Source organism: Chaetodon trifascialis, chromosome 15, assembly GCF_039877785.1.
Source record: "Chaetodon trifascialis isolate fChaTrf1 chromosome 15, fChaTrf1.hap1, whole genome shotgun sequence".
In the NCBI taxonomy this organism is placed as follows: Eukaryota; Metazoa; Chordata; class Actinopteri; order Chaetodontiformes; family Chaetodontidae; genus Chaetodon; species Chaetodon trifascialis.
Window position 1 is genome coordinate 19,911,334 of NC_092070.1, and position 23,372 is coordinate 19,934,705.

Below are 23,372 nucleotides of genomic sequence, written 5' to 3' on the forward strand. Positions count from 1 at the left end.
GACTTTTTTTTTTATACCTGCTTATTTCCGGGTTTCACTAATGCAAGTCCATCTGGTTTATGTTCCTCATTCTCAGATGTAACTAACGCTGCCATCAATGACTCCTCGTAAATTTCACGTTCTGCGATTCTTAACTCGTAAAAGAGGCATTTTTCAATACCGTGATCAGAGCAGTTTTGGATTTTAAATCAAGTGGCAGAGCTACAGAATTGTCAAGAAAATGTCCATATTATTTGACCTACTCCGTGGTGTCTTGCTTTATTGACCACCTGGTTCAACACTGCAGACGACAAGTAGCTTTATTTAGTTTGTGAACATATTTCCCACAGTACCTGAATGTCGCACAAGCTCTACATTGTAACACCTCTGGGTGGCGCTACTGCGCCATTTTTATGCCGGCGAGTGGGCTGTGTGCGGGCCGGGCCGGGTAAGCTGCCAGCTGGGTGAGTGTCGTGAACAGTCGCCGTGCTGGCCCCAGTCTCCCTCCACTCTGCGAATAACTGGATGGAGGAGTCGGAGGTGCTTGTTTGAGCTGTTGCGGCGGAAGAGAACTACTAGAGATGAAGTGAGGAGTTACCAGCGGAACAAAACAGGATGTAAGAAACCGCAGACCAGAATGTCAAGTGAAACAAAAGAGACTTCTTCTTGTTATTCACCTCCCTGCCCGAGTCTCCGCGGACTGAACTAACCAGCGGCTAAACCGGCTAACGCTAGCTGAGTTAACGCTAGCTACAACACGGGTATAACTAGCTTTTACAAACGGACTGTTTTTTTAATCAAATTTCAAATGTACCGCGGCACTCGAGAGTTTACAGCTAATATCACAACAGGATCCCGGCTAGCAGCGTAACATCGACCGTAGTTGACGGGTTAACACGATAACTAGCTTGGCTAAGCTTCGGGTTTCCGGAGGTTAAAGCTACTAGCGGTAGTTAATGTTAGCAAGCTATTAGCAAAATCACTGTCTGTTAAGTTAGCGAGTTGTCATGGTCGTGCGCGCTATTACATGCTGGGCGATATGATATAGCACAGGCAGCTTAGAAATGATGTATTGATTGCCATTTATGTGAATAATTAAATCTTTTTCACTATCTCAGTCAAAATGTGTCAACATTTCCACTTTACTACGTGGTAGTGTGTTTAGCTAACTTGCTAACTTCGTTTCTCAAGCTAGATGAGCAACACTGCTTTTGTTTTTGTCTTTCATCCCGGATACAGGCAGACTTTCTGAAGTGGATCCCCCTCTGTGTTTACAGTTTCAAGCATCCTTGCTTGTTTGGCGAGTGCATTGACATTTCCTCGCCATGGCAGCAGTGGTTAGCTATTCTCCACCATGGTGGGTGAACCTTATGCACAGACTTCCTCATTTCAACTTGAAGTTCGAGCAGACAAGCAGTGATTTCCGGCCTGAGGACTGGACATATCAACAGGTAACGTTACCTCACTGACCCCTCCTTTTTGCCTCTTCAAATGAGCCTAGACGTTGTGATTCCCAGACACCCCACAGATGCCAGCATGCTTTTTTTGAAACCAATGTTTGCTTCAGTGAGTCCACCTTCAGGAGCAGGATAATAAGGAGAACATGATGATTGTGTTCAATACTTTCTCAAAGTCTGCAGCCTTAAATGTAAGGCACAAATTATTCGTTTTCCTCGGTGACAGATTTGCACCTGTTCTTTCTCTTCACCTCTTGATCCATGTCACCATCTGTGTGTCGCTGTTGTATCCATGTCTTGACCCTTTCCAGACGTCAACCAGCTGGCATTGTGTAGAGCGATCCAGGCTGACCTAAGTTGACCTAAAGTGATTTATTCACATGGTTGATATTAGAGAGAATCTCTAAATTTAGGCCAAGTGATACCTCGTTTTCTTATTGCAGTGTCAGTTCTGGAGGGTGTGTAACACTCACAATGCTCTCATTTGTCCTGATGCCATTGGTTTCTGTTAGGTTGATGTCAAGGTTGTGTCTCTCAAAACAGTGAGAGACACAGACACCTCTTAGATTTGACCAACAAGATCTAGGGAAGTGGCTCTACATCTATCCTGTTTGAAAATGAGAAAAATTGGGTAATTGTTTGTGTCAGATGGCTTGGCATTAACTTTAGCTTGCTTTTTTTTGCACAGAGCAAAGAAATCCTTTAGCATTTGTGAAGGCCATATTGTCTGAAATGGAGGGATACTTAAAGGCTTATTCAGCTGTTAATTAGCTTAATCTGTTGCCTTGTACATTGGGGAGTTTTCTGTGTATTTTGCCATTGTGCATTGAGCTCACGATGACAAGTTAAGTGTGCCAACATAATTTGACCCTTAGATGATTAATTTCACTTATTAATGGACTTTTATGCTGTTCCTTTAAAAAAAAAAAGGCAGACATTTGAGTCATGAGATAACGGTGCTTCTCCTTTTCTGTGGAAGTATGACTCACTGATTTCCACTGAGTGTGATTATCCTTTTTAAAGGGAAGTTGTTTATATTGAACTGTATCATTCAAGGAAAAGGCTCCCAATCAATGTAAACAACATCCTTATTAAAAGTGCAAGGATGCTTAGTGGAAATGTCAGGCGGAGTAATGCACATTTTATTAAAATCCCCGGATAATACAGCTGTTCGAGCACATTAGCTCACTCCCTTCATGTGTCTGTCACAACAAAACAGAATAGGTCATCATCAGGTTAACTTACTAAACCATAATTATTAACCCACTGTGATGACAGGCTGGTAATTATTGTCAATGCAGTGCTCTCACTCAGGCTTCAGGGGAAGACTTGACTTGTCCATATGGCTGAGCTGTCAGTGGTGCTCACTATATGACTACGTCATGATGATGCAGTCTTGGGTGACTTCGAATTTGTCACTCTTACCTCTTGCACAGATGATAGGGAAGCGATGTAACATGCAGTAGATTATAGTTTTACTGCTGGATTACTGTTGCAGTCGGTGAGTCCTGTTTGGTTGGACTGTGCAGATCGGCCTACAGGAGCCGAGTCATTCAGTGCTGTTTGTGTCTGATTATCCAGTGATTCTGTCATCTGTTTGTATTAGAGTCAACACTAGACAGGACTGAGACACAGGCATAGTTAGAGTTATGTTGTCAAGACTGTGCTTTGAGCCTGCAATTGTTCCAAGATTGAGTTCACTCACCGCCACTAACAGGTCGACAGCCGCTGCATCAAGTTCTGTCCGTCAGTGCGATGCCTCGCTGAGAAAACTGAACAAATAGAGCAGGCTTGGGTTTTTACAAAACAAGAGTGGTATGATGGAAATCTGCCCCAGCCGTGAATCCTCAGGAGCATACAGTGAACACAGAGGCCTTCTGTCTGACCTACATAGGAAGTGCTGCTGTTGGCTGAGAGGTTTGACTATAATAGCATCTTGCTGTACAGCTAGTTTGGAAATTCTGCAGGTCTGTAATGTTCATAGTTGTAACATGCAGGCAATATTACCAGCTGTTCTTGTTTAGTTCTTCACAAAGCATTTTGCTCTCAGTTTTTCTTTTACCCTGACATTTTAGTACTAAATCACTGAAAAGAGGCTTTGTCATTGTTTTTCATCTGTCTCTAAGAGATCAAGTCCACAATTAGTACTGGATTTATTGTGCTTGAAAGAACAGGCTGTTCTATACTGCATCAAAATTGAAAGCTCCCTTTTCTTTTCAAATCACAAGGAAAGATGAGACATCTTATTTTTGAGATGTTTTCCTCTGATTATAGAGCATGCTCACTTGTACACAAACCTTTGCTTCAGTTTTATTTAGGACTAAGATGAAGACTATTGTAAGCTCCTGTGTTGAGAGAGTATAATGCATTTATTAAAGCTTTGTATGCACCCAAATGAACAAAGTAATGATGTAATATATCTTGCAGTTAGGAGGTAATCATCTGAAGCTCAGTGCTCTCTGTGGAACACCTTGGAGGCCCATTATCCCCTCTGTTATTGATGTGAAAGTATCATCTTTGAAGTTTCCATAACCCTGTCCCTCTGTCCACCAGTCCATCCTGTTACTGGGAGGTGTGGCGCTCGCCTGTCTGGCTCTGGACCTTCTGTTCCTGTTCTTTTATTCCATTTTTCTGTGCTGTCGGCGGAACAAAAATGAGGAGCAGCCCAACGCTGACTGCTGCTGCACAGCCTGGTGTGTCATCATTGCAACACTTGTCTGCAGGTGAGTGTAAACACAGGATCAGAGGAGCATTCACCAGTTGTATTGTTGATGTTTGCTACTTTGCACGCACATACCCAGATACAAATATACAGGAATAAGCAGGACATCACGCAACAACTGACCAGTCTTGGCTAAATATGTAAATTGTGTCATCCTGACACCTGACACCAGCTAACATTAACATCAGGAGCATGCAATTTTGTAGTCACAATAATATGGGCAAATGCAGTAAATCTTCACATTTACACACTGAAATTTTGTCCAATCCCCTCAATATTCTGTATACAATGCCAACAAAAAGATTATGCATATGTATTTGGCAAATCACCACAGTTCACCACATACAGCAGTTCCACGTCAGATAAAATCACATGTCAATAAAACAGTTTAAGGTGAGACTTAAGCGAGATGTACAACTGCCAAATCACATAGATCACAAGTAAGTTAGAAGCTTCTTTGTGATTTTCTTTTAAAGAAAATTGCTGCGTATTCAAAACACTCCACAGATTTGTCAGGATTGAGCAGCAGCGCTGAGGGAAATATATATTTGCATGTGTGCAAATGAAAGCACAGAGACTATACAGTGCTGTGTACGTTGGCTTCAATTTTCTGTTTTGTTATTTTTGAAGGAGATACTGTGAGAACTGTACCATCTGGACATGCTTTCTATCCTTGAACACTGCATTTGTTTCCTGTTTTCCTCCTCCTGTTAATGGGCCACTGGAGAGCCATCCCGGTTGATTCAGAGTAGCACAAAGAGCCGGGGGACCTGATGAGTACAAGAACTGCATTACAATCGCTGTATCTGTGTGTGCTTGCGTCTGCGCACGCACTAATGTCTCTCAGTTTAAGCGGAAAAACGAGTTGTTGAGATCATACATCATATCTGGGCTTTGTTTTGTTTTGTTCTTTGACAGTCCATGCTCAGCATCATCGCACAGAACACAACAGCACTGTTAACGATATTGAGATTATCTTATCTTTTGTCATCATTGTTTTCACTGTTATTTGAAGTGAAAAGAGTAGTACGGAGTTTCCACAGGTTCACGTCACAGCAGGGAGCTTGTTTTGTGTTTTGCTGTGACTCTGCCCCTGCTCACCTTTTTCACACTGCAGACTGTGAGAGGAAGAGATTAGCAGCCCTCCAGGAAGAGAGAAAGCCCATTGATTCACCAAGTGCTGCTGGCTGAACTCTGTTAGACTTGGTCTGACTTAGTTTGGAGTGATTCGCTTATCACTGTGCTGTTTGATCAAATCCAAACTGGCATAGGAGCGGGGTTAGCAAAAGGACCAGCAGCTGCGACGCAGGAAGAGATATCGCTTCTCACTTTAAATTGCTTCTCAGAGCGCAGAAAGGGAGTTTGAAATGTGGAGAACATGCAAAGCGATATCTGTAAATAGCTCTACTGTATGTCAGGATAGAGGATTTTCAAGTGCGGGCGCATAAAATTTTGGAATATTTTAAAATATTGTGAAAAGGGCCTTTTTGTTTTTGCTGTTGATGTACAGACACAAAGTGTTTCCCAGGCAGTTGCCCGAACTGTTTTTCTGCAACTTGAGTTCTGTCTGTGCAAATGAGAGCTGATCTCCTCCCTCAGTACAGCCTTTGTCAGCCATAGTGTGGGGTTTGGGACATAGCTGGTCCATTCCTCTGTGTTTCCATGGTTCTGTATGGGGTCTTTCTGCTGGAGCTGAAAGGAGCCTGTTGACTGGGGTCTGAACCGACAGGGTTAATGTGGAGTTCACACGCCTCTCTCCCTGCCTCGCTATCCCCCGCGCTCGCTCTCGTCTCTGTCTCCTCTCTGTGTCTTTTTAAGCTAATCCCTCCTCCTCACCACCCCGTCTCCCCTCCCTTCCTTTTGTCTCCCGTCAGCGCTGGCATTGCTGTCGGTTTCTATGGGAACGGCGAGACTTGTGATGGAGTGAATCGGCTGACGTATTCCCTGCGCCATGCTAACCGCACAATCACTGGGGTGCAGAAGCTGGTAAGACTGAGAGCACAAATTATGCCAACATGTTCAATAATTCATCACCCTTCTGCTTTGAACGTTCCTGGTTTCCTCTACCACAAGACCTGAGCAGTGAATCCCCTTTTCTTCACTCATCTCCATTATGACCTTGTCTGTCCCTGTTCTGGGTCTAGGTATATGACGGTACGTCCTCATTAAACCAGACAGTAGACGACAATCTGCAACAGCTTGAAGGCCAGTATGCGCAGCACGCGGACTACCTGTCCATCGTCCAAAAGCTGCAGGGCCAGCTGGACGAGCTGGTCAGGCAGATGGTGGTGATTCCCTTCTGGGACAACACCAACATCTCCCTGGAGGAACTGGCTGTCACGATTGAGCTGTATGACTGGTACAGGTAAGACTGGAATAGTCATTCAAATAAAGAGTGTCTCACAGAGTGATAAATAACACGTACACTGTCTTATGCTGCAGAGAAAGGAGCGGCAGTAGTCTTGAGAAGTGTATCAGCATCACAGACAGCAGCAGACTATGATTCATGTGCTACATCTCTTTACTGTACTTTCAGTGCAGACACACACCCTCCTTTATTAATTCACTGCCTTGTGAAGACTTTGCTGTCGCTCATCTGAGTTTGCACACTGTCAAAAAGTTGAAAGTTACTCCTCCCTGGTGAGACGGTGTTGGCTGAGGCCACTCTGCTTGGAGATGTTTTTGAATTAAAATGTCAGAGTGAATCTGAAGTAAGAAGCAGATACGAGCACAGACAACAAGGAAGGCTCCTGTTCAGCTTGTAAATGGTGCACTGTGCTCTTCATGTAGACATGATATGAGATGCACCTTTAAATACGAATTCTTATTATATTTTAGAAACAAAAACTGTCCATTGTTCAATCTTAAATGAATTATTTTAAACTTATCTGATTAGTTAATTGTTTATAGAATATGAATTGTTGTTGTATGAGTTGAATGAAGTGTGCTTGCCCTGAAGATGGAGCTCTGCTTTCCATTGGGAGATGGTGTGCAGCGCTGCTCTTGGCCATTTGTTAATGACATTTGTCTTCCCAGGTGGCTGGGCTACATAGGCCTGCTACTGTTCGATGTCCTCATCTGCCTCCTGGTGCTGTTTGGCCTCATTCGCAACTCCAAGGGAACGCTTATCGGGTGAGTCTCATTGCGAGTTCACACACTTCAGGGAACATGATTGCGCTTTGGGAAATTATTTTAGCTGTCACCCTAGAATGAGAGGCAGTTACTGTACATGAAGCCTTCAACTGATCAGGACCACCTTGTCATTACAGTTTAGTCAGGATGCATTCACGCTCCATAAACTTTCAGCACAGTCACAACTCATTTAGCATAAGCGTCACGCCCTCATACACTAATGACACAGATTTTTGGTTACTGCTTGTATTAAATGGGGCAGCTTTTAAAAGGCTATTTGCATTTTATAGGCACTAAAAAATAATGCGGTAAATGCAATGGTCTGCCAAAGGAAATGAGTAATTCATCATGTTATTTAAACCACTTAGTGCTTTTTTTCCAGATAATGGCAAAAAATAACTCCATGCAAAAAATGTAATCACGCAATTGATTAACGCACTATGGATTGTTGTTGCACATTTGAATAGTATTGCTCCCACACTGCAGGTTAAAGGTACTTGAACCCCGTCTCTCTCTCTCTCTCTCCCCAGGGTGTGCTTGTTTGGTGTGGTGGCTCTGGTAATCAGCTGGCTCTCCCTGGGGCTCGAGTTGGCCGTCTCTGCGGTAAGTATCTCCATCGGAGCATGATCCTGTTTTCCAGGTGAAGCTGCACAGTTCGTTATGTATAATTGGATAACACGATTTCCGCGTGTACAGCCAGTGCCTGCAGAATTCGGCCTATAGAGGGGCATTTTATTTCTCTTAATAAATAGAGTTGAAGAGTCATGATGTTGATAAATTGCTGTGCAGATATTGTTCGTCTCCCCCTTCACTGAATGGTACCACGTGGTCCTTCCTTGCTGGATCACAACTGGCTCCAAACTAGCTGCAATGTCACAAATTAATCTCGTTGTTACATGTCTTAAACTCAGATTGAAGGTGAGCACAGAGAAGCTTTCCCTCTTCAGCAGTTGAATATAAAAAGGGGTCTAGTGTCAAACTCTGCACACACACGATCCTGCACAGTGAAGCTCAAACATCCAAGTGAAGTAATTTCAAGCAAAATACATGTTTGAGTGCAGGGGGGCTCTAATTAGAATATTCAGGGTTTTTTTAACCACTGTATTAGTATAATAAGTATGTGTTTCATAAATGCTGTATTCATGCAGAATTGTTGTGTTTGGTTGCATTACAATTACAGCGTTCTCCAGAAATCCTGAAGATTAATGGTGGTGAGACCTGTGATCACAAGAACCTGTCAAGCTTTCCATTCTCACGCTTCTCATATGGAGGTTACAGTGATAATGGTGGCAAATGTGCAGTCTTTTTTGAACAAAAGGCCTCTCTTTTCAAGCTGACGACTGTGGATTTTGTCGGCTAAAATGATCACTGTCGCTAACAGATTTTATAAGTGTGGCTAGCTAACGTAAGCTAACGCTGATGCTGAAACTCTGTAAGCAAGCCGGCATTTAAATGTGACACACGAGGCTAAATCTACATATTCCAGGCAGAACATCAGCATCCTCAGCAGTTGTTGGTCCATTCAACGTTGACAAGGGAGCAGCATTATTTGTGTATTTCAGTGTAGAGCCAGCTCAGCCCATTGCATGATATTAAACATAAAATGTAGGCTAGTTAAAATGTTAGTCCTTTTAACATAACCATTGAATTGTTTGGATGCTTACTAGAGAAGAAAAACGTGCTCGGACAGTCCAGTGATTAGATTTGTGCTTTATTGCTCATATTTTAAAAACACTGTGCTTCACATTTACAAGAGAGATGGATTTGAGTTTATGAGGAATATGCCTTGAGTTTGGCAAATGCAGTGACATCTAACACAAGTTTGGCTGTAGTAGCTGGAGTGTGAGCTTCTCCAAAACAAGCAAAGAGCAGGACTGAGCTGCTGTCATGTCTCTAAATTCTGATATTGTTGCATCTTGGCTCACAGATTGACAAACCTGTAACCCTGCAAAATAATGTAGAAAGCAAAAACATGGCCTTGACGTAACGCTTGGTTACTGCTGTAGGTAGCAAGCTAGTTAGCCAGACGTGCTAACATTTACAGCTTATGTTCACCTTCTTAGAGCCTCAGGCAGCCGCATCGACGTGTAGAGAAATGCAAAGCTTGACAGGCCTGTTATGGAGTCATGATTGGACAGTTGCTGTTCAGAGGAGGGATTTCACAAAGGGTCATTTGGGATTAGCATTGTAGCCATAATTTTGCAGCCCTGGTTAGCAGAACAGTGAAGCGGATAATTTTGCTGCCTGATGGAAGACGCTTAACTGATGCTTGATTTAGCTTGTGTGATGTCCTGCTGTCAGCCATTCACACTGTGAAAGTGTTTTTAAAGCTGCAGTCAATTACTTGCGTCTATCACTGTGTTATTGAAGTCGTTTGACTCCTGTGTTGTTAGTATGCCATGAAAATGTCACGGCAGCTGTATCTCCTTCATTTTTAAGTCTTTATTTTCTTGTCTTTCTAGACCTCCAGTGACTTCTGTGTTGCTCCTGATACATATGTCACCAAAGTGGCCAACCAGTATGGAGTCATCAATCAAGGTATGAATCACATGCACCTAGTACCATTCACATGGTACTGAGGCTGCCCCATGTTGACAACTCAGACAGCTCTTTAAAATGGTAAATATTAGTCATCTCACATTGGAGGACACGTCTGCCTGAATTGATCTCCTCCCCCTTCCTGGTCTCAATGCTCATTATTGTGCAGCAGTGAGAAGACATTGTTCTAAAACCGGGGCTTGGTCTTGTGCGCAGACCATAAAAAAAGCCTCTAAAACATCTGCAGCAGGGTCAGGAGGGCAATGGGTTGCTGTTTTAAGCAGTGCTGAAGCTTCTTAAACATGTCTCATTGTGGGAATTGCCCAGTCTGTCCCGTGATGGGATGTGTGGAAGGGATAAAATTGTTGTGTGTCTGTGTGTGTGTGTGTGTGTGTGTGTGTGTGTGTGAAGCAGAGTGTATGAGGGAGATAAGAGCAGTGGAGAAGAGGATCAGAGACTCCATGTATTTCCTGCATCCGTCTTCAGCTGGTGCTCAGAAATAAAGACACAGAAGAGTCCTTGCCTGCTAAATGTACTTTTCCTCCCAACATCATCTATGCAGTTTGTCTTTTTCTGCCTTGGTGACGGCTGAGTACACAAACCAAGCTTTTGGTTAGTGGCGGCATGGCATCTGCAGGAAGTGTTGGGATTTCATCTGAACCATGAACTTAGTCTGTGCACTAAACTGCATTATGCTGCAGCCATGAAGCTGGAATTTGTCTCAGGGCTAATTCATGCAGTATGAGGGTTTCAGTTCTATTTTTATGCCTCCATGTTGGCAGCCGTGGCCGGAGGCATTCTGTGTTCGGGTTGCCCGTCCATCCGTCCATCTCCATTCTCACGAAGGCAATATCTCCAGAACGCCTTGAGCAGACTTCTTCAGATTTGCCACAAATGCTCTCTTGTGCTCAAGGATGAAATGATTAGTATTTGGTGATCAAATGTCACCGTGACCACTCAAAACACGTTTTGACCATAATTTAAGAGTTCATTCAAAGGAACTCTTCACCATGACATCATAAATTCTGCAGAAACACTTTTCTGGCCATTATTCAACACCATTACTCAGGAACAGGAGGGGAGATTGTGACCATATTTCACATTTGGTCAGATACTGAATTGGTGATACTTGTCTTTTGGCTGTCCACCTTGAAACTGTGCTGATTGTATGGATCTTCCGTGTTGCCGGGTTGAAGATGTGTGTGAAGCATCCACGTTTTACAATTTGTAGCTTCTTTGCAGCAGCATCCATGTTTAAAGCACTGTAGTCCACCACAAGCTGATTCGTTCTGCTGATACTGAGCTTCGGGTGATTGTTGTTGCATCATGTGATGAAGCTCTTGTTCTGTCCTCTGTACTGTAAAAATAGTCTCTTGGTTCCTCCTTCATTCCTTCAAAGTCTTTACTACAAATATTATACACATCTGGACATATGTATTAACTCCATGAGACAATAATTCCAGTTTTCCCCGTAACATGTTCAGCCATTGAAAGAATTATGCTTACATTTCAAATTAATGTACACTAATGTATCGTCATGCTTAGCTTAATTTTCCCCGCTGATGTCAGCCGTGGAAAGGGAACATTTTTCTCAGTTGTTGTATATTTTCCCTTTAGAGCCTACGCCATCCTGAAATTGCACCAGACAAATTTCTGGATATGACAAAGAGTGTTGTCGCTACAGTGAATTTACCGCTTTCCTTCCCCAGATAGCTGTTATATTTTCTTGAACATGCATCATTTCAACGGCCCTCGTTATTTTTCTCTTCATTGCACAAGTATGTCACAACACATGGTGTTAATCCAAACAGAGTGAGAGTTAGTCTGTGAAATTTGTCATGTCGCAGCCAGTATTTCTCTGTTTGCCTAATGGTTTTGTTTGCGAAATCCTTTGCATGTAATAACAGCAGTGTCAAAGATGAGCTGCATCTGAAGATTATGCAGGATGTTTCCCAGACATGGACTTTAAATCAGCTTTTGTAAACCTGAATAACCACCAATACCTAAAAGTCCATTCACTCTAAGCTCATTTTGAGGAGACTGGTCTCTTTATTAAATGTTTTTACTTGGACGTAACACTTGGTCACTACTGTAGACAGTAAGCTCATTAGCCAGACATGCTAACATTTGCAGCTTAAGTTAGCTTCTTCAGTCAGGTTGGCATCTGGTAGCTAGCAGGTCCTTATGCTTGGAAAACAAACAGCTTGACAACAAGATACTCAGTAACCTGACTGACGCTCCAGAGACTGGAACCAGATTTGTTTTGACTCCCTCACCCTGCCAAACTTTTTCACCTGGTGGGATAAAGTGCTGCCAAATCTCTGGCCAATAAACAAGCTGCGTATCTTGTGACTGTGGCCCAAAGCTGCAGCTCACTCGTAATCATTCTGATTGTAAAACAGAACAATACGCTGGTCTGGTCCTGATCCTTGTAACTGAAGCTTTACTCTGAGTTTTCAGTGGCAAAAGTGATGATGGGATTTAAGTTGTTTCCTAAAACTGAATTTGTTTGATCATTGCGAGCCATAGATGAGTGGTCTTGCTGTTTTTTTACTTACTGTATATTGGCAGCAAGATTTTAGTCTGTCAGTACAGATGACACCGATTGGCACAAGAAGTGAACCCAGCCCTGTGACGAAGGCTGCTCTTCCTGATGTGTGTGGGTGTATGCGTGACAGAAGCTTGCTGGATATGTGCTTCTCTACACCGGAAATCCTCCACATGAGTTTGCTCTGCTGTGTGGGAGACGAGCTCCTGACACAGCAGCGAGCGTGGACGTCGCTTACACCATGTGTTAGGTTGGTGGCGGCGTTCTCACAGCTTGTGTTTGCGGACATTGCAGTGCTATTAAGTCACTCAGGATTTCTCATCGACTCCTACTCGCTGCTTGGAAGAAGTAGCTGGACTGGCATGTAATAGCAAAGTCCAAAACTTTCATTACAATCTGCTTAGTTTCATGGCGGACTGTGAACAGAATGCAAGTTTGGTCATGTTGTAATTTAACAATAACTCCAGAGGTGGTGTAACCGCTCTTTGTGCCCTAAGAAGGGTTATACTTAAGCCTCTCCCTGGCTGCCTGTGCTGTTGTTGCCCAAGTATTGCTGTGTCAAGGGGGAAAACACATTCATTTAGACTGTTTACAGCATGTGTGAACTTTATTCTTTTGGAACATTTCACCTCAGAGCTCAGGATTAGCTCAGCGGGTGCGCAGTTGCAGAGGTAGTCAAGCCCGAACAGCAGCAGGGAACACGAAAAGATGGCTAGAAAACGAAATATCTCTGCGTCAGTCTGTTTCTCGGCTATTGGCCTCTTTTCCTGATCAAAACGGCGCTGACAGAAACAATGACTCTGTAGTAGTGAGATACCAAGATGCATTTTCTTTATTCAGATCGGAATGAGCAGCTGTTGCGAAATAGAACAGACTGGACTGGGAGTAAAATTCAGATTTTGATTGCAGGTTTTAACTCCACCAGTACACACAAAGCTCTGACCTGCCCTTCATGTAGCCAATCAGTCTAAGGCTGCACTAACAGTCAATTTCATTATCCAGTATTTTCTGGACTAATCGATTCACTGTTTGGTCAGTGAAATGGAAAATACTGGAGTGGCCTTATGTTGCATGTCATCCCTTCTGCGTCCTCCCTTTCCTGTTTCCTGTCTCGTTTCAGCTAAACTGTCCAAAAAAAAGTCAAAAGGCCTAAAAATAATGTTAACAAATCCCTAAAGCCCAACATGAGGTCTTAAGATGTCATGTTTCATCAAGCCAACAGACAAAAACCAGATATATTATAGACCAACTAATACTGATATTGATATTTGGCCATTTAAAAGAATCTGAGTACATCAACACATAACAATGATCAGCTGTATTTTTCTTTGTTTTGTGTGACCAAGATGCTGCTCTCTGCTGGACAAAGCATGTAAATGTTTGCAACTCACCTCTCATCGTCGAACCTAACCCAACGCGCTTTTGTGCTGCAGTATCTTGTTATTTATTGGCCAACACACAGTTTTCACCAACGGATATATCTGTAATAAGCTAATATTGGCCGATGTATCTGCTGATTTCTGTAAGACAGAGAAACCAAGAAGTTGTAAACAAACATTTTTGTCGATCAGCTAATCCATTCATCGATTAATTGCCAAAATGCCAAATACTCTCTTGTCCCAGCATTGTAAATGTTAAGTTTTCTTCTTCTTTTTTTTCATATTTGATATCAAGTTGAATCGGTTTAGACTATTGAAAATAAATGTACCAGTTGCGGCCGAACATGTGAATTTCTGCTGCTCTGCTAACACGCTGTGTTCTCTTCCTGTTGTCCTTGTACTCACAGATATCCTGCAGTACTACCTGAGCTGCAGTGTGGAACAAACCAACCCCTTCCAGCAGGTTTGTTGCATATATTACTAAACAAATCCCTGCATGATTGAGTCTTTAACATGTCAAATGAAGCCATTTATCCCGCAGATGATTGCCTATACACTGTCCGACTGGGAGTTTACGAGCTCAACGTTAACGTTTTGTTGATAACACTCAAATCTGGGCAGTCAATTATAGATGGATCCCCTGTGTGATGTATGACCTTGTAATTGGTACAAATTCCAGTGGGCACAATGAGTCACTCCCATTGCCTCAAAGAGGGACTTTTTTTCATGCAGCAGTACAATACTTCCCATTCTGCCAGCAGGAAAACTGATGCAGAGCAGCTTTTCCTGTGTGTCTTTACTGATGGCATGCGCTTGCATCAGGGGATGTGTGTTAGAAGCTTAGAGAAGCAGCATTTCTTTTCACAGTGAATCTATAGTTTGCTTTCATCGACTACCTACGTTTTATCTTGCAAACCACATGAATAAATCAAAACTTTTGAGTGCTGCTGAAGTCCAGGTCTCTATTGTTGGGACGGCTATAAAGAAAAGGAAGCTCTATATAAAGCATGCAAGCCTTTCAGCTCACATCTATAAGCTGTCAGCATGCTTCCACTAGACGTCGGCTTGACTACAAAGGGAGGCAACTGAAGGCTCCCGGCGATGATTAAAACAAATGGAAATATTTTTGAGATGTGCTGGGCTGCTACAGTGTTCATTCTTTATTTCAGAAGCTTTCCGGGAGCCACAAAGCATTAGTGGAAATGCAGGATGACGTGTCCGAACTGTTGCGCTCTGCCACCAGAGAGTATAAACAAACTAAGGTATGTTTCCATCCCCTCTTTGCTAAAAATGCCACATTACAGGGTAGCAGTTGCATAAAGCCCCCCCCATCTCCAGGCTGCAAGCTGTGCCGTACTATTGTACCATTTGTGATGACAAAATATCCCAGTGAATGGGACCAAACGACCAACCTGCAGAGAAGTGAAGTGCACCTGTCCACATAAAGATCTGCTGACGGCCCACCTGGGACCTGCATTATGTCCATTTAGCTGCATTAGGCTTTCACTAGCCCTTGTCAATACAACAGTGGGGTATTGTCCAGCGCTGGTCCTTACACTGTGTTGACAGAGGCACAAATGAGAGCTGACATTGGGAATAGAGAGAGGCATATTTCACTTCACATGCCCACACAGAGAAATGTGCTGAGGTTGTGGAAATGTTTTTATCAGGCAATCAGACGTATTTTCCACTGGAGCTGTAATGAGAACTGGAGGAAGAAGGGAAACAGTCCATTAAAATGTATCGTACATTAAAATCTGCTTTTTCAGCTGGAGCTGCTGTGTACTGTTGTGTATTGATGAAAGATACACCCTTATCGAATGTGCATGGAATGGATAATCAGTGAATTAATCGCAAAATTGCGGTTTCATTTCCACCTGCTTCCTGCTTGTTCATATTTGTTTCTTCTTGGCTTTTTATACCATTAATAGGCATGAAGCAGCCACTTTTGTAATGCAGACAATGAGAATTATTATTTATTGTGTTTTGAAATGCCTTTGTTGTGCTTGGTCGAGGCATCCAAGCATATGCAGGTGCTGAAGTCGGATTTCAAGACAAGTGTTTCAACATCGCAATTTTGTGTTTTTGTTCCTCACTCGTTTCCAGGGAAGTTTGGAAGAGATCCAGGGGATACTGAACACCACTGAGATCAGTCTGCATCAGCTCACCGCCCTGGTGGACTGCCGCAGCCTGCACATGGTGAGCAGGGAGGAGACTTGCAGAGACATCATTACTGTAGAGTTGCTCCATGTCTGATGAAAAAGGGGCCCGACGATCGATTTGCTGTGACATCGTCGTAGCGCAGCTTAGTTGTGCAAAGCAAACCCCGCTTTTATGCTTGTGCAGCTGACTACACCTGTCACCATAAATAACATTTGCCTTCCTGTATCCGAGTTCTTGTCCAATTGATGCTGGCTGTGTACCATTTATGAAGCTGCCTGAATGACAAGCACTTGGCCACTGCAGCGCTTTGGAGAATTGGCCCTCAGTGGCTTCCAAAGTGCACACGTGCAAGTGTAGCACTTTCTGCTTTCTGCTCTTGTCTTAAACTTCTACCCTGTTAGCGTGCCAAAGCTTATTATTTCATGAAAATGAGAGCATCTCCAGCAGAATATGAAATGTGTTCCGGCTGTGCGGCGCATACACAATGGAGATCCTCAGTCGTGATACTGTGCAGCGCAGTGCTTCGTTTTGAACCTGGCTAAAAACACACTGCCTTCCTTCCACTTTGCCAACCATGAGCTCATTGGTTTGACCTAGTTTAAATGAGAAGTCATAGCAGATGCATTTTAAAGACCTCTTAGAATCCCCATTCATACATTTAAAAACAGCAACTCCAGACTTTGACTCCCTCTGCCTTTTCGTTTTGCTCTGTCTTCCTCATGAAGGAAGTCTCTCAAATTTCGAATTAGATGTTCGAATGTAGACTCTGATCTGTTTGTACCTGTTATAATAAATCCTCTTTTTGCAGGACTATGTCCAGGCCATGACGGGACTGTGCTACGACGGACTGGAAGGCCTCATCTACCTCGTGCTCTTCTCCTTCGTCACTGCCCTCATGTTCAGCTCGATCGTCTGCAGCGTTCCTCACACCTGGCACGCCAAGAGGTGAGACGTCCGCCTATATGCCCCTCAGCTCGCAACCACGTAGGAACCAGCGCGAAAGCTTTTAAGCTGGGGTGCAGCGTGCAGGACTGTGTATTCAGTGAGAAATAATTTAAGAGGATAAGCCTATCAATTAATTATGGTTTCATAGCATCTCCGGCACTTGTCTTTTCACGGCATGAGAATGAAGCATACGCAGTAATTCAGGATAAATCTGCACAGATAGGGAAACCATTACTTTTGTGTACAACTCGTGTTTGTTTGCTGTTCAAAGACTGACTGTTTACCACTGGGACATGTCCAGAAGGCTCCAGCTGCTTCCTCAAATAGATTGTTTCCAGTTATCCCCCCTAATTGTGCCGAGTTGGCCTAAATCTATCACCGCCGGAGCTGGTGTCTTTTTCTGCAGCTGAGGGGTGAAATTGTTCTGATTCCTTTGTCCTATCAGCAGCAGATAAGGTTTGCAGGACAGCTACGGGGAAAGTGGTTTCCCAGGCGCAGGCGTTAGCTCAGCTGCACCGCCTAATTAACTGATCCCTCCTAACCATTGGGGGGCATGTTTATCAGTTTGATCTCAGCTGGAGCTTCCCGTTATAAAGCAAAGGCTTACACGCTACCAGTCTGCTCTCCTTAGTGGTCCCTGTTGAGCTTGTTCTGTTTCACTGTTAAAATGATGTAAGAAGAGCGATTTCTTTTACCCCATCTGGAATTATATGAAGGCTGATATTCAAGATTAGCTTTCCTGAAGTAGTAATAATCTTAATTGATTAATTAGTGAGTTGCTCTTTTCTCTGATTTGCATGCAGAGGTAATTTGATGCCTTGTAAGATTCAGTGAATGAAATTCTATGATCTCATGGATCAGATATGCAGGAAAAGGCTTGTTGGATGAACACTAGAGGGAGACAGGCTCCACGATGTGGTGTCATTGTTGTCTGTTTTGACAGACCGTGTTCAGTCCCTCATTGTCGTCTCACACATGCTGTGGAGCTTCATTGTTAAAGAACAATCAAGTGGAATCGAATTCTCTCTACAGAAGCAGGATGCTGCTTTTATTTGACGGTGTGAACAAATGCATTTATCGCCAGTTTTCCTGCAGACATTGAACCAATTCCATGAGGCTGTTTCTGCCGTCTGTGTTCAGTCGCATTGAGGCCAGTGGAGAGCTACTTCTTTGCTTCACACAGCGCAGTATTCATCCTGTTTTCTCTCCCTCAGGCAGTGATGAAATTGAATCCAAAATGTGACTGAGAATAAAACAAAAACGTGACCACGTGGCGCTTCTGTGCTCCTTTGTCATCAGTCAGACGGGGCAGGGGGTCCCTCTGGTGGCGGAGGCGGTTTTACAGCATTGTGTGATGTTTGCAGGAGCGACGAGGACAGTGAGGACGAGTCTCTGAGCCACGGGGGAAGGCAAAACCACGATAACCTGTACCGGGTCCACATGCCCAGCCTGTACAGCTGTGGCAGCAGCTACGGCAGCGAGACCTCCATCCCCGCTGCAGCCCACACCGTCAGCAACGCACCTGTCACTGAGTACATGTAAGTGCTTCAGACTACGCTGAATTTGAATAGAAAGCCACACTCAGCTAAAGGAACAAGTGGTAGATAATTTATTTTCACGCCCCAGCCCAGGTTGTGCTCAGTGTGGCTGATACTAGACACCTCATGTACTCAGCAGCCAGTTTTTATGTCCCTGGAGAGGAGCTAAGCTCTCCTACAGAAAGTCCTGCAGTGGCCAGCAAATGCAGCTGTTGCTCTCCAGCTGTGATGCCTGTGAAACCCAAAGCTCTCTTCCTCCTGCAGCTCAGTGTTGGAGAAACTGGGGGAGGGGACCCAAACCCTAACCCTTGGTATAATAAAGACTGAGTGGGAGAGTTTGATGTATACAGAGTATTGCTTCATTCCTTTAAAGCAGTTTGTCGGGGTGCATGCACTTCTTGGCTGGCTGTCGTTGATCTCACCATGTGTTTAATCCAACAGGGCTCAGAACGCCAACTTTCAGAACTCTCGCTGCGAAAACACACCTCTGATAGGACGAGAGTCTCCTCCTCCCTCGGTAAGTGTCTCGCTTCCTGTGAAAACATGAGAACTGTAGGAACACCTGTGGGTCATTCAGCAGCTTTTCAGCCAGAGTGTCCCAGGAAGTGTGGAACCAGAGGAGCTAAACTCAGGGACTAAAGTCTGTGTTTCCACCTCCTCTGAAGAACCATGATTTGGCAAATTAAGCTAATGACACAGTCACGCTGGGGTGTTTGAGTTTGATGGAACGAATGAATCAGAAGCAGAAATGCAAAGGAGGAAGAGGAGGCTGAAAACTCCAGAGCGTCTGCCTCCACAGTGGACGACATGCTGAGTGTTTGATGGCTTTTTCTGTCTGTTATAGAACAGAACCGCCATGAAACCATCAGCAGTTTATTTTATTGCTCTCCTTCGCTCACTCGCCGCCCTCTTGCTCTTTCTCTCAAAGCAAAACTTTGTTTTTAACATGAATAAATATCAAGAACTGCTCTGCCCCCACTGTGGGGAGTCCTACAGGAAGTACTTCTGGTTGAAACATGGGTTTAGTTCCTCTAGTTCCTCAAAAGCTTCTTGGTTCCCCGGGAAAGAACCCTGGACTCTGCTGTATCACTGCACCTCATAAATAAAGCCTACAGGAGCCACAGAAACATGCATTTAAAAACACGGATAAACACTATGATGCCGTTTTGATGGCATACTTTTAACAGTATAAAGCACCATGAGTTATGCACGTGGGGAGCCAGTGTTCTTCATGCAGGGCTGCTGTTTCTGTGAGCATCCCTGCTGCTAAACACAGTTTGGCTGCATCACTTCCAGTCCTAGCAGCACCTTTTTAATGCAAAGACATGCTAAACAAATTTTCCTGCATGCATCAATACAGTGTGAAACCTGATATAATATCTTACATGGCAGCGCTTTCTGTCTTTTTACTTGATACGATGGAGAGAAAACTAAGAATCCTGCACCGGCCATCACTTGCTCTCACTGAATTGACAGCGTTTAATCCTCAGGCCTTCATCCGACAAAGTTCTTCTAAACAAACTGCACCAATCGATAATAGAAGGAGCCGTGTGTCTCTTTTGTTTGGGATGTGTTGCTGGGTGAGTCAATGAAATGAGTACAAGTGATGCTTTGTTAGATTCTTCGTCTTCTTTCCAAGTAAAGATCCTACTGTCACTAAGCCTTTATGGCCTGCAAGAGTTTTTTTGGAAATTGCGTCTTGCTAAAAGTTTGCAGAAATAGAAACTCTTCATGTATTCGGGACAAACCTCGATCATTCCCACCTGCCCCCCCCCCAGCCTGAACCTCCACCAGAGATCCTCCCTCCCTGGTGTCTGTGTGTCTGCCTGGACCTAGACGCTGCTTTGTGTATCTTCTCTATACTCTCTTCTTGTCGTTTTTTGTTTTTTTTTTCTACGAACCCATACAGTTGTATTTGACTGCCGCGGACAGTAACAGCGGTCACAGCTGGCAGTTAAAGCCTTCGGAGAGTTCAAGATCGTTTTGGTAACCTCGTCTCCTATGCTAACAGGTACAAAACATGCCCGCCTCCTCCACCTGCTGGCCTGTTCCTCCTCTGTACCACCTCCCAAACTCCCAGCTCTACTCACCCTCTATTCAGGTCCCACCAGGGCTGCTGGACCCCCCCCACTCCCCCCTCTGTCCTGACTCTTGCTAAGTGTCCCACTTGGTGTCTCACCTGATGTTTGTTTCCTGTGGCCCTGGGCTGCATGTTCCCCTTCCCCCATGCACCACAGATACACTGGGAGGAACATGTGAGGCTGTAACGCCTCCCAGGGGCTCACTGCCACCTTTGAATCGATTAAGAAGCCCTTAAAGTGTCTCACCGAGCGTGTGGATCTGCTTTGTCTTGATTTTTGGGTTTGAGGGTGAAAAATATTTCACACCGGCATTTGGGTTTCAGTTATTGGGTGAAACACAGTGAAAATACCTCTTGATGGTACCTCTTTTTGTGTTAATTGTCATGTATGCAGCTTAATGCTGTACTTGGTGGCATAACTATAATATTAGCCTGATTTGTTTGGTCCCACCATTAAAATTCTGCGCTGTTCAACTCTAAACTCTTAAAAACAAGCGTGTAGTAGCAGTTGGAGATTAAAAATACAAGGATAAGGTGTCTCATGATGCATTTTTTCTTTAACATTCAAGGTAAGTCGTGTTTTTCGTTGAGCCCACATCGGTGCCGATTCTCAGCGTTTGGAAGAACAGCCAGATCAGCTTAGTGTCTCCGTATGAGTTGGAAATGCAGCCTTTTTATTTTGCTTGCATCGCCTGTGTTACAAATGCATGGGTGCATCCTAAATGTATATGAATGAGTGGCCGTGCTGATGTGGAACGAGGCTTAACGACAGGCGGTGAAAGAGCTGCCTCTAAGACTGTATTAATACACTTCCCTGTGCTCTGATGTCCTCGTCCCCTGTAGCTGTTTCTGTGATGTTCGTCCTGTATTTGAATCGCAGTCCCTTTAGTGTCCAGCGCTCAGGAGTAACTAGTTTTGAAGGTAATCTGTAGGATTTTCTCCGATCTGGTCACGTGTGTTCTGTCAGTGCTTGGTTGTGCATGTCCAGTCTGTATTTTATGTTCCTCTGCCGCTGCTTTTGATGTTTTATTCCCACCCATCAAAGCTCTGAGCCTCTGAACCTGTTGCTGTTTGATCAGATACGTCTTTTCCCGCCTTAAAAACCTGCGTCTTTCACTTTCAGTCGATTAATAACGAGAGAATCCTACAGTGAAGTATGTTCTAAAGGTGTGGTTTTCACCCTTTTTGTAGTACCTATAATGAGTTCATGTTGCTGCAAAGAGTGAAGTCATGATTCATGTTTTCCTCCGTCTCTCCTCAGTACACCTCCAGCATGCGGGCCAAGTACCTGGCCAACAGCCGACCGGATCCCAACAGACCAGATCCAGCACAATAGACGATGCTGGACTCGTCCGGTCTGCAGCACTGACGGCCATCCAGTCATTCATCCAGTCGTCATTTCTCATCGATGGCCCCTCCCTCTGCTTTCCTCCAGCATCTCGCTCGACTTAAAATGGAAAACCAAAATGTGCTTTCGCTCGGCAGTTGAAGCCAAACTTTGAAGGAGTCATCAGTCTCATCCTAACAGTCAAGACTTTTTCCTCCAGTTTCCACAATCCTTGACTGATGTCTGTTATTCCACGAGTCACTGGTGCTGGGAGCTCATCTGAAACTCTGATGTGATGGAGCCTGGACTGACTTTTACACTCCACTTTAATTATTTCTGTTTTGTTTTGAAACTTTCTCTGCGCATGAATGCATCGTGACAAGTACTGTGTCCCATCTAACAAGGCATTGCAGTGTTGAGGACTCTGGAAGTGCTCATAGACTAACACTGGTAACTACTGGTTGTCGTTTTGTTTATTTTATTTTGTTTATTTACTGTACTGCCACCCCTCATTGCTGTGGGAGAGTAAGAGAAATGCCTTACACGTGAATATGAGAGACATCCCCCGAGGCGCAGACGTTCATCCTCACGCTCAGCATCGCTCAGACTGATGGAGAACACATCGATTTCGCAGCGCAGCATGTTATTTCTTCAGGTTTTCTGTCTGCTTGTGGAATCAAGCAGTCAGATTTTTTGCGTTATTCTCCAGTTAATGTTGCCATACTGTATATGACACATGCACATTGACTCATTTTTGCTTTTTGTGTTCAATCTGATGTCTGGGACCAGTTTTCCTGCGGTGTTGCACGTCTTACAGGCCTGAAATTCCCAAACGTTTCTCCTCTTCTTGGGACGCTTTTATTTCCTGTGGCATTTTTTTTTTAAATACATTGACGAGCCACTATTCCACAGCAGTGACTGTAATTTGTGAAGCTGTGAACGTGACTCTGGCACGCGCTCCCAGAGGGTTTGATGAGGACAGAGATGATGGAAATGCAGCTGTTTGACACGACGAGTCACAGCGGGATGAAAAAAAAAAAGATTTAACCCGTCGTGAGCTTGACAAAGGCGAGTTTTTATACTACTGGAAGCAGATTTTTTTTTTTTACGGCCCTTTGATGAAGATGGTGAAGCAGAGGAGGACAGTTGTGTGTGAAATCTTCTGCAGCATCATTCTTTTTACATAATTTGCCTCTTCACCAGACTGCTTGTTATTCTCTCCACATTCCTGTTTCGCTGTAGAGCCTCAGCTCCCTGAACAGAACTGGGAATTGTCTCCCCACACACACACACACACACACACACACACACACACACACACACACACCTCCTTCACTCTGACCCTCTCAGTTAGTAGTTCCTCTCACTGACGATCCCAACATGAATCTTAATGCAAGCGTATGTGAAAATACGTCAGTTTCTCCAGAGAAACTTGCTGCATTGGCAACGCAGTGTCTCACAAATGTGTTTTAGCATTTATAGCAGAGGAGGGTTGAGTGGAGTGAGCGGGTGCTGTGAAGGGATTGCGACGACTCTGCTCTCTCTCTCTCTCTAATCCGGAAGA

The 23,372-nt window shown here is 44.0% G+C and overlaps 1 protein-coding gene across 4 annotated transcripts; it reads left to right on the forward strand.

Moving 5' to 3' along the window:
• Positions 1-458: 458 nt before the first annotated feature.
• Positions 459-22,145, forward strand: ttyh3a (tweety family member 3a). Of its 4 annotated transcripts, none has more exons than XM_070981594.1 (16): positions 479-596; positions 1,219-1,430; positions 3,990-4,159; positions 6,033-6,144; positions 6,303-6,523; positions 7,195-7,290; positions 7,821-7,893; positions 9,753-9,828; positions 14,163-14,218; positions 14,925-15,017; positions 15,862-15,954; positions 16,727-16,863; positions 18,228-18,401; positions 18,843-18,918; positions 20,311-20,412; positions 21,743-21,861. In XM_070981594.1, the coding sequence occupies exons 2-15, from the start codon at positions 1,305-1,307 to the stop codon at positions 20,389-20,391; spliced, it is 1,584 nt and encodes a 527-aa protein (XP_070837695.1). In that variant the 5' UTR covers positions 479-596; positions 1,219-1,304; the 3' UTR covers positions 20,392-20,412; positions 21,743-21,861. The 4 variants fall into 4 exon arrangements, with proteins under 4 accessions (XP_070837698.1, XP_070837695.1, XP_070837697.1 ...); XM_070981596.1 differs by having other exon boundaries at positions 480-596; positions 1,257-1,430; XM_070981595.1 differs by lacking the exon at positions 479-596 and adding an exon at positions 629-740.
• Positions 22,146-23,372: the final 1,227 nt, after the last annotated feature.

What these genes read in the sequence shown, in the direction of transcription:
- ttyh3a (XM_070981594.1), top strand. Translation starts at nt 1,305, where the DNA reads ATGGCAGCAGTGGTTAGCTATTCTCCACCATGGTGGGTGAACCTTATG. An exon ending in ATTGCAACACTTGTCTGCAG is followed by an intron (nt 4,160 to 6,032) that starts GTGAGTGTAAAC and finishes GTCTCCCGTCAG; the next exon opens with CGCTGGCATTGCTGTCGGTT. An exon ending in GAGAGTATAAACAAACTAAG is followed by an intron (nt 15,018 to 15,861) that starts GTATGTTTCCAT and finishes ACTCGTTTCCAG; the next exon opens with GGAAGTTTGGAAGAGATCCA.